Source organism: Podarcis pityusensis, assembly GCF_964106645.2.
Source record: "Podarcis pityusensis genome assembly, chromosome: 17".
In the NCBI taxonomy this organism is placed as follows: Eukaryota; Metazoa; Chordata; class Lepidosauria; order Squamata; family Lacertidae; genus Podarcis; species Podarcis pityusensis.
Genome location: NC_138042.1, coordinates 33,198,340 through 33,213,817, shown reverse-complemented (window position 1 = coordinate 33,213,817; position 15,478 = coordinate 33,198,340). Strand labels below are relative to the sequence as shown.

Genomic DNA, 15,478 nt, shown 5'->3' with positions numbered 1-15,478 from the left:
TGAAAAAAGAAATTGCATCTGGCAATGAATGCGCCATTTTGATTTCAGATAGTACATAGGTAGATGAGTCTTAAAAGCCCGGGATACAAATTTTCATGGCCCTCTAGTGGCTACGGTGGCTCATTTACCAGAAATAATGTGTTTAGCGTTAACTCTGGAAGTATATACTTGGTTCTGACCAAATTAAGCCTTCCAGAGCAAAATATACATCAGCATGACCCCCCCCCCCAATATCATAGAATTGAAGAGTTAGAAGGAACCCCAAGGGTCATTTAGTTCACCCCCTGCAAATACGACCGTGAAACCTTCACCTTTTTGTGGAAGAATAGAAACCATTTTTGTACTATTTAAAGAAGTATTATTATATGATGAGCACTTTATGGTACTTGCATCTCCTGGCTCGTAGATGGCAGGTGGTTGGGTGACGCTATTCAGCTGCACCTTTTTTTGTCTTTGTGGACAATTGGGTAAACGCCAATGAAAATAAGACCAGGATTTCCAAGTTGCCCATGGAATTTTTTGTGTGCTTAGCAATTGTTCTGCTTGAACCTCCTCTCTCTTCCTCTACTCAGATCCTCCCTGCACTACATGGTTATATGATCCATCCCAAATACAAGGTACAAATTATGTGGCTTTGGGGTTCCCATAAGGAAAATGTTTGCATGTTGTTTTCCGTTCGGATGTTTCCAACTCGCTGCCCACAGGTCCACGTTAGTGCAGACAAAGCAATTTCCATTGTTGTTGTATTTTGCCAGGGGTGGGGGTGGGGCTTTGTGGGGTCCGTCTCTCACTAATTGACTTTGTGATATTTTACAGCTTCGCACACACAATTTCCCCCAGGGACAACGAGATGTAGGTGATGGAGGGTGGGTGGCTAGGGTGCACCAAGTCAGATCGTTCATACAGAAAACATTTTAGACGGTGTCACCATGTGCAAATAAATCCCACACTGGGAATATAAACGCACCCATCAACACTGGGAACTGCAGGGAATATGTTCTGGTTGTAGACAGGTATACTGTACTGTCTCTCTCTCTCTCTCTGTGTGTGTGTGTGTGTGTGTGTAAAATATAAAACGTATACAAGCAAATAAATAAACAAACAAATAAATAAACGGACATGGTTATCTGTTGCTAAAAGTGAAGAGAAAGACAAGGGTCCATAGCAGCTCTGAAGCAGGGCTTTTGAGATTCTGCAGCAAACCTGATGTTGCCCAATGGTCTGTAGATGCTTGATGGTTTGGCTGTCTTCTTCTTCTTCTTCTTCTTCTTCTTCTTCTTCTTCTTCTTCTTCTTCTTCTTCTTCTCCTCATTTATTATTAGTACATTTCTCCCGGTTCTCTCTCCCAGGCAAACATGGGATGTTTATTCATCCCCTGACAAGCTGTGCTTGCATTGGTGGGTTTGCAGCTATGCAGGCCTGGGTCTACATTAAAATATATTCTGCACCAGATATTTATGGTATGGATTTAATCTTGTGCTAGCTCAGAGGTCCGTATCTTCTAATCCATAGGCTCAGAAATGAGGAGCAGTAATCCCTTGGATGGGGAATATGAGATGTTGAACTTAAATGAGAAATGTGCAGATTTCCATCCAACATATTTTAGAAATTTATTTCAAGGGGACGTGGAAATGTACAGATGGGGAACGAGGTTATTTGGTGCATCAGCAGACTCTGCTCCCATCAAATGCCTATCTAGTGTGCTGTTTTAAGAAAAGCGTGTGGCTCTCTCCATGTCTCTAAAAGTTTGGGCAAGGCAGAAGTGAGGCAGGCGCTGTTCTCAACGTCAAAAGCAGAGGCCCTTTTTTGCCCAGACCAGAAAACAAACCTGATCTAAAAGCTTTTATAGAGGACCAGTTCTGTTGCTTTACAGAGGCTGTAGTTCCTCTCTTTTGCCATAATTCGTTGGTGGTACATGGACTGAATCCCTTTCCGGTACTCCCCAGGTTCAGTAGTTACCGTGTGCTTGAATCTTGGCATATCCAGATTTATTTTCAGAAGAAACAAAGAGCCTTTTGGCTAACATCATAAGCTTTCATGGACTGCAGTTTGCTTCATCCGATGAACTTATGCCATCATAAATTTGCTAAGTCTTTAAGGTACCACAAGGTTCTTTGTTGTTCTTGCTGCAAGGGACTCGCACTGCTACTCCTCTGAAAATGATTTATTTACCTGATGGTTGCCTTGAAGAAACTCTCTTTGTGCACGGAGCACTGCGAAGAATGCAGAGGAATGTGGAGCGGTCGCTGTTAGCTGCTTTTTCCTCTGCAAGGGCCTTTCCTGGGGAATGAAAGTCATTGTGCGATTGCAGTTGAAGCCTGGGCTCCGTTCAGTCTGTACCTATAGCTGCTCGAGCGTTCTGTGGGTCTTCCCCTGGAATTGAAAGAGGGCCACCGTGTGCCAGAGTGCCCCCTTCAAACTGGGAGGAAAGACCCACACCGTGGCTGTTGCTTGTGGTGCCTGCCTCTATAATATCATCCATTCTCCTTCCTTCTCAGGCTTTGGTTGTGGCTAAGCGAGAGTCTGAAATCAGCAGAAACTTTCTTTCATTTTCCCCCTCTGCTGTCTAAATCAAAACCAGCTTTTCGGATTAGTCATAATTTATTTAAGAAACGGGGGAGGGAAAGTAATTTTCTAGTCTAATCCAGCCCGACAAAAGCATAGATGCAATGGCGGGAAGAACAGTTCAGGTTGGTTCAGGCTAGAATTTCCCTGTAGGTGATTTAAGGGATGGAGTGAGGGGATCTTGGGATGGCGGGGGGGGGGGGGGAGATGCACAGAGTGAGGTATATGGTAATGTCTCCCTGTTCCAAATCTCCTTCAAACCTCACCTCATCCATAGTAAATTCTTCCAATGCCCCCAAGGATGGGGCAATAAATTAATGGCATACTTGGTCATTTGATTCCAGGGTTTGGTTTCTTTAACAAACTTATTAGGTTTTGGTATATTACTGTAGAAGGCTGTTAAAATATGACACACGCTACAAAGGACAACAGGGCTGACTGAAAATAGCAGTTTGTCTGCAGCTTGTCCACATTTAAGCATTATGTAGCTGTGAATCCACTTTTCCCCAGGTGGAATTTTGAACATAGTCACACCCATACATAAATTGATTTGTATACGGGGAGCAACCTTGGTCTTTTCAATGCATGGCCAGCACACATACCTACTTAAAAACAAACAAACAAACAAACAAACAAAACCCCTATCCAGGAAGTGTGCAAAAGCACACAATCAGGCAGTTGCAGCTTCTCAACACATACTTTTGCAGTTTTCTGGTTTTGTGCAAATCTGAGGGAAATGAAATTAAAATATAACTAAGGCTATGCTCCTTTGTTCAGGAGTGCACTGGAGAAACAAAAGCCTTGAGGATGTACAGTAGTACCTCTAGTTACGTACTTAATTCGTTCCAGAGGTCCGTTCTTAACCTGAAACTGTTCTTAACCTGAAGCACCACTTTAGCTAATGGGGCCTCCTGCTGCCACCACACCACTGCTGCGTGATTTCTGTTCTCATCCTGAAGCAAAGTTCATAACCTGAGGTAGTCTGTAACCTGAAGCGTATGTAACCCGAGGTACCACTGTAGTGGGCATGGAAAGCAAGAGTAGCAAAAAGTGATGATTGATTAACCCACCCAAAAACAAATGGCCTGGGACCCCAAGTGGAGTGGGTTGGAGTCTAATTTCTCCCAACATATTCCCATATCGAGTAATCCTGAATTTACAGAGGGAAAGCACTGAGACTGGTGTTGCTTGAAGGTAATGTCATGTGAACTACACAAATTAAATTGGAATGCAAAACAGCTGCAAACACACAGTAAACTCCAGTGTGGACAAGCCCCTCTAGGGTCACGTTCGTCCACCAGTTGGTGATCTCAAGTGTAGGCAGGAGAAGACTTTCTTTTATGCTCTTGTCATGATATTAACTTGTACTACACATTTGGAATGGAGAAGACGAAAACCTTGACACACAGCTCCCATTTTTAGCAGCAGCCCCTGTATTTTGTATAATGTGTGGTTCTACCATTTCACTTCCTTAAAATAATTCGGAAAGGCATCTCTATTGTGGATGGCCCAGCCTTGTGGTGGAGAGTGGCCTCTTGGCTCTAGTTAGTCCTGTGATTTCAATCACACATCCCTCTCTTTTCCCCCCATTCCCATATCCAGCCCTTGACGACTTCCTAATGTAAAAACAACAACACATTTGCCTCTGCAAATGTGGTCCCCTAACCTTTGGAAAAGGCACAGTTACAGTACAGATGACTCTGTGTATATAAGGCAGTATGCCTCGGCATGCCAGTTTCCAAAGAAGATATGATGCTGTTGTGTTCATGGGCTCCCCAGAAGCATCACACTGGCTGTTGTGGGTCCAAATGGACATTTTGCTCCGATCCGGCAGGGCTCTTTTGTCGTTTATTTTTTCTGAACGCTGCAAGATGCTTTGAGATCTCGGTATTAAAGGTTGTTTAGGAAGACAGGTATTTTATTATTTACAGCTTTCCCCATAGTATTCTCTGCGGCTTTGCTTAGACAGTCTATAAATGGTTCAAGCAATGGATCTCCTTTCCACTTCCCCTGGAGAGACTGCTTGACAGTCTAATGGTTCTTTAAATTCCCTCCCTTGCTCAATTTACTCCGGCAAATCCCCTTTCCCCAGATTTTCCTAAAACATCCACAGCCTGCACATCTGCAAGGAAATACATTTGAAATCCGCCTAACTATACTTTATTTATATGTTCATTTTTCATGTCTTCTCACAAAAACATGCTTTTAGCAGCCCTGGAATTCAAGGGCATATGTATACTGCAGCGTAAAATTGGTTTAATTGTCTTTCACCCCAGGAAATAAGAGGGATTTGGTTCTTTAAAGGGGTAGGGAACAGACAACCTGCGATACCTTGTGGAAAGACATGACAATGAAAACAGGCAAAACGCAAATATACTTTTTAGTTGTGGATTGGGGCCCAGTTCTTTCCAGCTTGACTTTCCTCATTTTTCTGTAGTTTTGTTTTGTTTTGTTTTTAGAAGTCACTGATGTGGCAGATAGTGCTGGGCCCTTTGCATATTGCATTTTGGTATGGCCTTAAAGTGTTTGATGGATATTCAGAAAACCACAATACATGTGTGCAATAAAACAAACACAAGGGCCTCTTACTTTCTAGGACCCTCGTACCTACGGGACCGCCTCTCCTGGTATGCCCCACAGAGGAACTTACGGTCCTCAAACAAAAACATCTTGGAGGTCCCAGGCCACAGGGAGGTTAGGCTGGCCTCAACCAGAGCCAGGGCTTTTTCAGCTGTGGCTCCGATCTGGTGGAACGCTCTGTCACAAGAGACTATGGCCCTGCAGGACTTGATATCTTTCTGCAGGGCCTGCAAGACAGAGCTGTTCCACCAGGCCTTTGGCCAGGGCACAGCCTGACTCCCTCCTTTGGCAATCTTCACAGAACTCTAGCCCAATGGTTGCCATCAATTTGATTTGAATTAATTTTTTAATGAAATGATTTTAGAATGTTGTATTATTTTATTGTTGTTAGCCGCCCTGAGCGGCTGGGGAGGGTGGTATATAAATAAAATTATTATTATTATTATTATTATTATTATTATTATTTATTATTATATCTTGCAAATGTGCACATTCCAGGGAGCTAGGATTTGCTGTCGGTTCCTCACATGGGTGTATGCAATGTCAAACACAACCTTCTGACACATGGGTCCACTCTGAGTGAGCCTGAGCCTGGAGGTGTCTTGAAACGGCTTCCTAATTGCACAATTAAATTGTATTGAAACAAAATTCATTTTCACAGTGTAGCCTCCAAAAGCCTTTCGAAGAGAAAATCACCTGTTACTGAAATTTATCTTTTGTACTTTCCTGTGTAGGAAGGTGTGCAAGTCCCCAATTTGGGATGATGTGTGAATTTCCCTATGTGGGAAGAGACTGGGGTCCCATCAGATGGATAATGTTTTCTGGGAAGTCGCAAACAAGAAGAAAACTAGACATCCGTTTGTCAGTACCTCTGAACCATCAACTGGAGGAAATTCAGTTCCTGGCTGATAGATTAAGGTCTAGTGCAGTAGGGCATGTCATTTTAGGGGATGAAACTTAAATTTCTCCAGTGAAGGGTCTTAAAAATAAGTTTTCAGGTGTGAGGAATTCAAATCTGCTATTATTTTTGTGACTGGACAACATTTAGCTTGGTAAGTCTATGTTTGAGGAAGAAGCTGGGATAGGTCAGTCAATAGAGCATGAGACTCTTAATCTCAGGGTTGTGGTTTCGTGGCCCATATCAGGCAAAATAGCCCTGCATTGCAAGGGGTTGGGCGTCCAACCCTACAATTCTATGATACCAAGAACATAAACTGCTTTCAGAAAGCTGATTTTTTAAAAAAATTACTATCTGAAAATGTTGGGCAATACTTAATAAGTACTTGACAAAAAAATTAAATTATTTCTATGCAATTTTAACATTTTACTTACCAAGCAAAACTAAATTATATTAATTTAACCAAAATATGTTTTGATTTCCCAAGTCATGTTACGATTTTTTTTTAGCACCCCTCATTTTTGGAATTTGAAATTCAGGACGCCCCACCTAGTGCAGAGACAGGTTAACCTCTGTGTGTGTCTGTGTGCACGCGTGCGTGCGCGTGTGCGCACACGCCTCAAGACCCTTCAGTTTGGTTTAGCAGCTCCCCTCACCCTGATCCTATCACCTGCTATTTCCTTATTGAGGTGTGCTTCCATAACACTTGACGCCAGTGAGGTTGGGATACAGGACTTCATTGATGATCTGGTGTGGTGGGTTGGTGGGATTTCTATCCCATCCTGGGATACAGATCACTCCATCCCCCCAACTCGAGTGGCTCATATTTAGTGGATTTTCTGTTAACTCAAGTCAGCCATTAACAAATTTGAGAAGGTTAGTTAGGTTGGAAGGTCAGGTTTGCAAAGTTTGCACAAAGTGAGTCAACAGCACTGCAGATTGTGGAAGCTCCTCCATAAGCCATGCATAAGATGACACAAGGAAATCCAGGTTGCTCAATATGGATTCTTGCCTCACTTTGGCTATTGTTAAGAACAGCAAACAGTGCTGAAATAATTGGAACAAGAATTGGCTGTTTTAAGATGAAAAGCTGTGCTGGACAAAGGCAAGAGTTGTAGCATTCTGTTTCTAGCTGTGTCCCACCAGATGCTTTTTGGAAGCTTAAAGCAGGGCAGAACTGCAGCATCCTGCCCTGTTGGTCCCTTAGCAGCTGTTATTCATTGATATTCTGCTGCTGAACATGGAGGTTCAATTTAGTTACAGTGGCAAATGGCCATTGATTAGTCTGTCTCCCACAAATTTGTCTAATCCCCACTTGCAGCCATTTAACTCCCATTCCTATTTTTGGTGCAGTGGTTTCTTTCAGCCAAGACTTTTTTTTTGCCGTCTCTCCTTTCAGGTGGAGCTGCCTATGCGTGTAGATCTGCAGGCCCCCTGGTCCATTTGGAACATGTGCTGAGAGGCAGTTGTGACTTATGGAAGATGCGGGAAGCTCTGAAGAAGCTACGCGGATCCTAACGCCATCATGAGAGGGAAGAGAAGATCCACGAGGATGGTTTGGCTGTGGATGGCATGCATCCTCAGTCTAGCATCTTCTCTAGAAGGTAAGTGCAATATTGGTGCTTTCCAGAGGGAGAATATTGTCCTTATTTTGTCAAGTTAAGAGGTGACTGTCTTTTCTATAACTTAATTGCTTGCTCATGGGCACTTGCTGGTCAGCTTCAGTAGGGAATGAGAACAGAGGGTTTTAAATGAAAGAGTTCGTGGATCCTGGGTTGGCGTTCCTAGCATAAAAATCAGTAAGGGAGGAGGGGAGGAATCTTTGAGATGTCTTTGAGATGCTGATGGTTTAGGGCTTCATAGAATCATAGAGTAGGAAGGGACCACAAGGATCATGGTATAGTGGTTAAGAACAGTGGACTCGTAATCTGGTGAACCGGGTTCGCATCCCCGCTTCTCCACATGCAGCTGCTGGGTGACCTTGGGCTAGTCACACTTCTCTGGAGTCTCTCAGCCTCACTCACCTCACAAAGTGTTTGTTGTGAGGGAGGAAGGGAAAAGGAGATTGTTAGCTGCTTTGAGACTCCTTCGGGTAGTGATAAAACAGATATCAAATCCAAACTCTTCTTCTTCATCATCTAGTCCAACACCCTGCAAAGCAGGAATCTTTCACCCCATGTGCAGCTCAAATCCATGACCCTATTAAGAGTCTCATGCTCTACCAACTGAGAGGAATGGGGTGTGATTCCTTGTGCTTGTGGGTTTAGGAATGGGGTTTGATCCCCTGACTTTGAGTGGTGCTGGTTTAGAAAACAGAATGGTTTTGAGTGAGGTTTTGGGATATATTACATGACACTGTTTGAGATGCAGTTTATGGCCTGTCATTCTTGCCAAGAAGATAGAAAGAAATGAATGTTTTTCGTTGTTGATTTACAGTGGTACCTCGGGTTACATACGCTTCAGGTTACATACGTTTCAGGTTACAGACTTCGCTAACCCAGAAATAGTGCTTCAGGTTGAGAACTTTGCTTCAGGATAAGAACAGAAATCAGGCTCCGGCGGCGCGGCGGCAGCAGGAGGCCCCATTAGCTAAAGTGGTGCTTCAGGTTAAGAACAGTTTCAGGTTAAGAACAGACCTCCAGAACGAATTAAGTACTTAACCCGAGGTACCACTGTATTTATTCCTTTCTAAACAGCCATCTCAAGGAAATTAAAATAATTTAAAAACTGTTAGAAACAGGAAAACAGCCAATATGCTTTAAACAAGACTAAAACCCTAACAAAGTAGATTCCCCTTACGGGGTGCTTGGTTGTGTTTAATGAAGAGGTTGGGAAATGGTAGAAAGTGGTCAGAGGGGGCAAATATGCGGGATGAGAGAAGAAAGAAAAACCTGGGAAAGAGAGAGTGGGAGATGGAAGGGCAAAAGTGTCATGACTCATGAGCAGCCCTGTTGCCGGGCCAAGGAAAATCCCTGTGGCCACATGTGCTCATTGACCTGAACCGTTTCACGATGAATGCTCATCTTTCCCTCACACATGAAAGCCTTTGGAAGAGACAGGTCAGAAAGCAGGAATAAAATTGCTGGAGAACCGAAGGAAGGAGGGAATCTGTGATGAGTGAAGATGAGAACAAAGGGAGATAAGAAAAGTAAGAGCACCTGCAGGAAGGAAAGTACTGTCTGGAGAGAAGCAATACTTTGCTTGAAGGAAATGGGTAGAAGTTCTGGGAAGACAGATGCAGCTGTTTGTCATCAGCTTAAAAAAAAAAGTGTGGCGCTGTCTCTTGTGAATGGTGCACGTGCATTTTTAGTAGTTGGGTTTTTCCGCCATAAATATGGAAGCAGCAACTGGGAAAGGTCCGGATCTCTGATGGTTATGCATAAATCGCAGGAACCCAGCTGGCAACTGGCAGCACCGGGCTTACATTTTCACAGCCGATGGCACCGCATGCATCTTGTAACGCCATTTGCATTTTGGCATTTTTCCTGCTGGCTAAGAAGCAGGGTGTGTGAGCTGGCCCGTAGAGGATGCCGCAGATGGCCTTTTGCTATCCTAAGCAAAGTGTGGCAGGGGGATTGAGAGCCAACAGTGGGAAATGATTTTACCACTTCTTGAGCAGGAGCAATAATAGTAATTATTATTATTATTATTATTATTATTATTATTATTATTATTTATACCAGCCTTCATTCAAAGATCACAAGGTTTTACAATATAAAAGCACAAAAATACATACTATAATAGCAAACAAAAACAATACCCCCCCATATATTTTTTTTTAAAAGGCCTTAGATTGTTTAATTGACCAGAGGCCTGGGAGAAGATGAATGTTTTTGCGTGGTGCCTAAAGATATGTAATGAAGGTGTCAGGCAAGCCTCCCTGGGGGAGCATTCCACGAGCAGGACATGAGATAGAAGGGCCCTACAGTTGAAGCTGGAGAAAACCAACCTTACTTCCTCTACCCTGCCATCTAATAGGGTACAGTTGTACCTTGGTTTTCAAACGGAATCTGTTTTGGAAGTCCGTTCGACTTCCAAAAACGTTCGAAAACCAAGGCATGATTTCTGCTTGGTTGCAGGAGCTTCCTGCACTTAAGTAGAAGCCGCGTCGGACATCCGGGTTCCAAATAACATTCTCAAACCGGAACACTCACTTTCGGGTTTGCGGCGTTCAGGAGACAAAACGTTTGAGTCGCAAGGTGTTCGAGAACCAAGGTACGACTGTATGTATTTGTCGTACCCTAGTTCATACCCCATAATTTCTCTAGCTCTATTTCCACATTCCCCTCCATTAATTTATAAAACATTTCATTTCACTAGCTATCACTGAGATAACTTTTTAAAACAGTAACCACCAGGATTCTTCCCAAAATGTTAACCTGCATGTGTGATGACGGTGCAAAAATCCATGTGGTTTTTACAAAAAGATTTCAGCTGTGTCCCTCTGCTGTCGGTGTTCTACTCTGGTGCCCTTTAGCCAAATCAGCAATAGTTACATGCTAAGCCTTTCCTAGCTTGTCCACCATGTCATCTGTTGCAAGGCATAGTGTGATTGCATTTCTTTTGCTCTACTTCTCACAGAATCTCCCAGTTTCATCTCGGTTTGGAATTGGTACCCCAGCAAAGGCCCAAAGACTGGTGGAAGGCTGTCTATTATTATTGTTATTGTTACTATTATTATTGCCCTTCATTATCAAATTCCAGGACGGTTTACAGAATATATTAAAACAACATTAACTCAAAAGCATAAATACAGTAAACCACATTTAAAAAATTCATAAAACAGATCAGTTGAAAGTTGAATATTAAAGATCAGCTAATGCTTGGCAAAATAAAAAAGAGGATGAAGCACAGTTAAAGTTGGGGCTTGTTGTCTTTTGGAGGAGAGGGACTGGGTGCCACAAGAGAAAATGTCTCTCCCTGATTGCCAGCAGATGCATGCAGACAATGGTACAATAAGGAGTGCCTGATCTATAGATCCCAGTGAAGAGGCAGGTCAGTATAAGAGAGAAGATGCTCCCTCAAGTACCCTGGTTCACAGTTGATAGGGCCTTATATCACCTTGAACATCACCTTGAGCCTGGCCCAGTAACGTATGGACAGCCACTGCAGGTGTGACATGCTTGCGGTAGATTGCACCGCTTGGCAGTGTAGCCACTGGATTCTGCACTAGCTGCCGTTCTGGGTGCATAGGCCACTGTGACCAGACTATCTCCACCCAGGAACAACCATAGCTGATAAAATGCATTTCTGGCCACTGCAGTCACCTGAGTCTTCCTTGACAAAGATGGATCATGGGGTACCTCCAGTGAAACTGATCCTTTGGGAGGAGTGCAATGCCATTTAGAGCAGACACCCTCCTACCTCATTATTTGAACTAGGAGCCACCCACCCACAGCACTTCTATCTTACCAGGCATCAGGTTCAGTTTAGTAGTCTTCATCCACCACTCCACTGCTTCTAGGCACTGGTCCAGGACTTGCAAAGCCGCACCTGGTTAAGATGCAACGTCGCACACCTGGTTAAGATGCAACGTTGTGCCATCGTGTGCTGATGACATTGTGCTCCAAATCCCCCAGTAACCACACCCAAGGCTACGTATTCATGTTGAACAGCACTGGGGACAAAGCAGTGTTCTGTGGCACTCCACAGTGCAAAATCCAAGGGGCTGACATACAGTCCCACCCAATGTTACTCCTGGAGGTGGGAGCAGAACTATTGCAGTAGGTTGGCTCCCACTCCCAACCCACAGAGCCACCCAAGGGGATATTATGGCTGATGGCCTCAAAAGTCATTGAGAGACTCTTTCTCCTGATAATAGTCATCCATCAGGCCAACCAAGCCTGATTCTGTCTTGAAACTGGGCCTGAAACCAGACTGGAATGGGCTTAGTAAATCTGCTTCCTCCAAAGGTCCCTGAAACTGATCCGTCAACACCCTTTCAAGAGGGTGCCCAGTAAGGGGATATTTGTGACTGGGAGATGCCATGCGCTGCTGGATCCAGGATTGTTTTTTTCAGGAGTGGATGCACTACTCTGCCTGGTTGAATTTCTGATGCACATATTGTAATTCAGCTACTATGGCAGACAAGAATTCTTGACCCTCCTCATGCCCAATTATATCCAATTTTAAATTCAGTCATGGAAACAAATTATCAGTAGATAGAGGCACAACCTTTTGTGCACACACTACTCTGAGGCAGGGAGGGAATTGGTATATTTGGATGCACAACATGTTACAGAAGCTTGGAGATTTGCATAGTGCAGCGAGGAAACTGGGGGAAACTCCCCCCCCCCAATTCAGGAAATCCACATAAGCGGTAAAACCGACCAAGGCTTTCAGACTTTCACCACTACTCCAGTGGCGGCGGCACACTTTTCAAGGAAGATGCAGAAGGCAGGGCAGGAGGAGAAGAGTCAGTCCACCAAATTACTTTTTGCGTTCTTTTTAGGCAGTTCTTGCAGTGGTGGGAAGGCTTATCTAGTTTGCAAGCTTTCCATGAGTCAGTGATGAGCAGATGCTCTTAATAGTTGCTTACCTGAAACCTCCTTGCTAGAAACACCCAGCCATCAGTTTGGGTGCTGTTTGAATTGATCCCTTTTAGCTGATGCCTCTCACGTAGCGTCCCAAAGCAGAGTTTGGTTGTTTGGTGGGTCATGAGTTGTGCACCCCATGTAGAACGCATTGTAATAGTTTTGGAAGTTACTGGAGCCTGGAGGTCCCTGGTTAAGTCATCTCTGTCTAAAAGAGGCTGCAGCTGGCTGAGAGCTATACCTGGGAATAGGCAATCATAGCCCGCAAGGCCGCGAGTGAAAATGTTGGATCCAGGAGCACCCCCAAGCTATGAACCTGGTCCTTCAAGGCATGCAACCCAATCCAGAACAAGCCATCTTCCAGCTTACAGATGCAAGAACTTGGAAAACATAACACCTCTGTCTTTTCAGGATTCACTTGCATTTTGTTCTCCCACATCCCGCCATCGCTGCCTCCAAACACCTGTCTAGTACCTCAGCTGCCTTTCCTGATTCAGATGGAACAGGGGGAAAGAGCTGGGTGTCATCCATACATATGGCATGTTCAGGAACCAACCCCCCCCCCCCAATCCCCCGGCTTCTTGAAATTTTTGACTTTTTGAGGTGACTGAAACTGAAAGAAAGCACCTGTCAAGTTTTGCACCCTCATATGCTTTGAAAAGGCACCCGCAACATTTCCTCAAAAGGCTAAATATGGTCGGAGCTTCAACGGGGGTTGAAAATAAGGACAGCTGATGTGTATTTTATCATGATTTACCCCTTGATTTTCTGTGCAACTTCTAATGCAGGTTACTGTCAACTCTTGAAAAGGAGGATTTCTGAGCACACACCTCCCATCAGTTGTCTCATGCTGCTTGCTGCCAACTTCCCACTTTTTGCATCCAAAGAAAGTTCTAACCTACACAAGCTTATGCTGCATCCAATATTATTCTGAAAAAGTGCTACAGGATTTGTGCTTTAAATAACTGTAGCCAACCGGCCTCCAAACATGGTGTGAATAAAATGCTGAGATAACGTCACGCTTTCCTGTTGTGCGTTGGCTGGCCGAGCTGATAAGATGGCACAGTTTTCTTCTGTAAATTGAAGTGGTGCAATCTGACCTCCCTCTTCATCTTGAAATGCCTTTGAACGTGGTGGTGGAGGAGTCGCCCCATATAAACCGTGAAGACATTGTACTGAGATACACAGCAGGGGCAAGTCCTTAGACATAACGATGACCTCGCCCTTCCAAAGTAGCTGGGCTTGGCTGAACAGGGAGGCATTCCCCCAGTTCCTTGCCGTGCTTGAGTGACAGGGGTAAAAATGTGGTTTGATTTAAAGCAGATCCGGCAGATCAGTGTGGCGGTGCTCAGCACAGCAATGATAACAGGATGCTATCCTGTTAGCAATGTGAAGGGGAAGCGAAGCCCATGTTTTCATCCCTTGTGTGGCCAAATGCCTGTCAATCAGAAAGCAAAACGGGCCTGCTATAAATAAAATAGTGGTTTTCCCTACTTGAAGGACTCCCTAGGCACACAGAAGTATTTAAGAGTAAAACTTGAAAGAAAATGTAAAAAGAAAATAAAAAAATCTAACTTCCCAAGTGCCTGTGAGCTCCTAGGACTTAATGAGATGGTGGTAGTTGAGAGAATAAAAGTAGGGAGAATAAAAGAGCCGGCCTCAGAGGCCCAGAGGCCCATGTAGTCTTCTCATGGTAACCAGCAAGATGTCTGCATGCCAGACATAACAACTCCCCTTCTCCTTCTCTGCAGACTGTTCTGGTTGTTCTCCTGACTTCCAAGCCATGTGTACAATAACTCTCTAGTTGCTAAAACTGAAGGTGGTATTGGTCTTTCCTATCTATTATATGTAGACCCAAACATTGACCATCCAATGTTTGGGTGTTAAATAAGCCATCTTTCAAATCACCCAAACTAGGGGATTCATAGATGGAGAAACCAGTTGCCAATTATTTGTACAAGCTGACAGGTAGGCCTTATGATACACGCCAATATCTGGAAACTTTAAAACCTCCTTCCGATATTGGCAGCTGCATTCTCTTAAATGAAAAATGAGGTGGAGAGTTAACCCTAATAAACCTTCTAATTATTCCATTAATCTTTTGAACATACACTTGGGAAATGCATTATGAAATATCACAAACTCTGTATATTATCTGTGGCAGAACATTCATCTTACAAGTGTATTAACCATAACCCCAATACTAAATCTAAGTAGCGTTCATCTTCCCAAATCACTGAAGATCCCCTTTATCAACCTTTTCAAATTCATTGTACTCATTTGAGAAATATATCTTGGTACCCAAATGCCTAGATATGTTATGACCTCTAGGCACCAACAAAAGCAGCAAGTACAGTGGTGCCCCGCAGGACAAATGCCTCGCAAGACGAAAAACTCGCTAGACGAAAGAGTTTTCCATTTTTTGAGTCATTCCACAAGACGAAACGTCTTGTGAGTTCTTGCGAGTTTGTTTCCTTTTTCTTTAAGCCGCTAAGCCGTTAATAGCTGCTAAGCCGCTAAGCCGTTAATAGCCGCTAAGCCGCTAATAGCTGTGCTTCGCAAGACGAAAAAACTGCAAGACGAAGAGACTCGCGGAACGGATTAATTTCGTCTTGCGAGGCACCACTGTAGTCTACAAAGTAGATTATCTACAAAATGCCCACTGGCATTGATTTAGATTTTGACCAATTAATTGTAAACATTGAAATTCTATCAAAACTATTATTTTTATTAATTCAGGTATTGATATTTCAGTTCTACTAAGAAGAGTCACCCATTGCCTATGTCAGTGAAATCCACAAGGACAGATCTCATAAGAAAGACAATGTATTGGTAATGGAAACCTGCACCACCTGACCCAGGGAGCTTGAATGCAGGGTACCAGACACATATTATGGCCTGG

General features: G+C 43.7%; 1 protein-coding gene across 4 annotated transcripts in view; it reads left to right on the top strand.

Annotated features, from left to right (window-relative positions):
• Positions 1–15,478, top strand: part of LOC308466137 (ephrin type-B receptor 5) — a 162,112-nt gene that overhangs the window by 47,054 nt on the left and 99,580 nt on the right. For 3 of the 4 annotated variants that reach the window (XM_080986722.1, XM_080986720.1, XM_080986721.1), the window contains one exon: positions 7,443–7,647. In XM_080986722.1, the coding sequence (XP_080842848.1) occupies positions 7,569–7,647 (79 nt within the window). In that variant the 5' untranslated portion in view covers positions 7,443–7,568. Of the gene's footprint in view, positions 1–7,442; positions 7,648–9,086; positions 9,192–15,478 lie in introns of all 4 variants that reach the window. The other variant, XM_080986723.1, reaches the window with a different exon arrangement.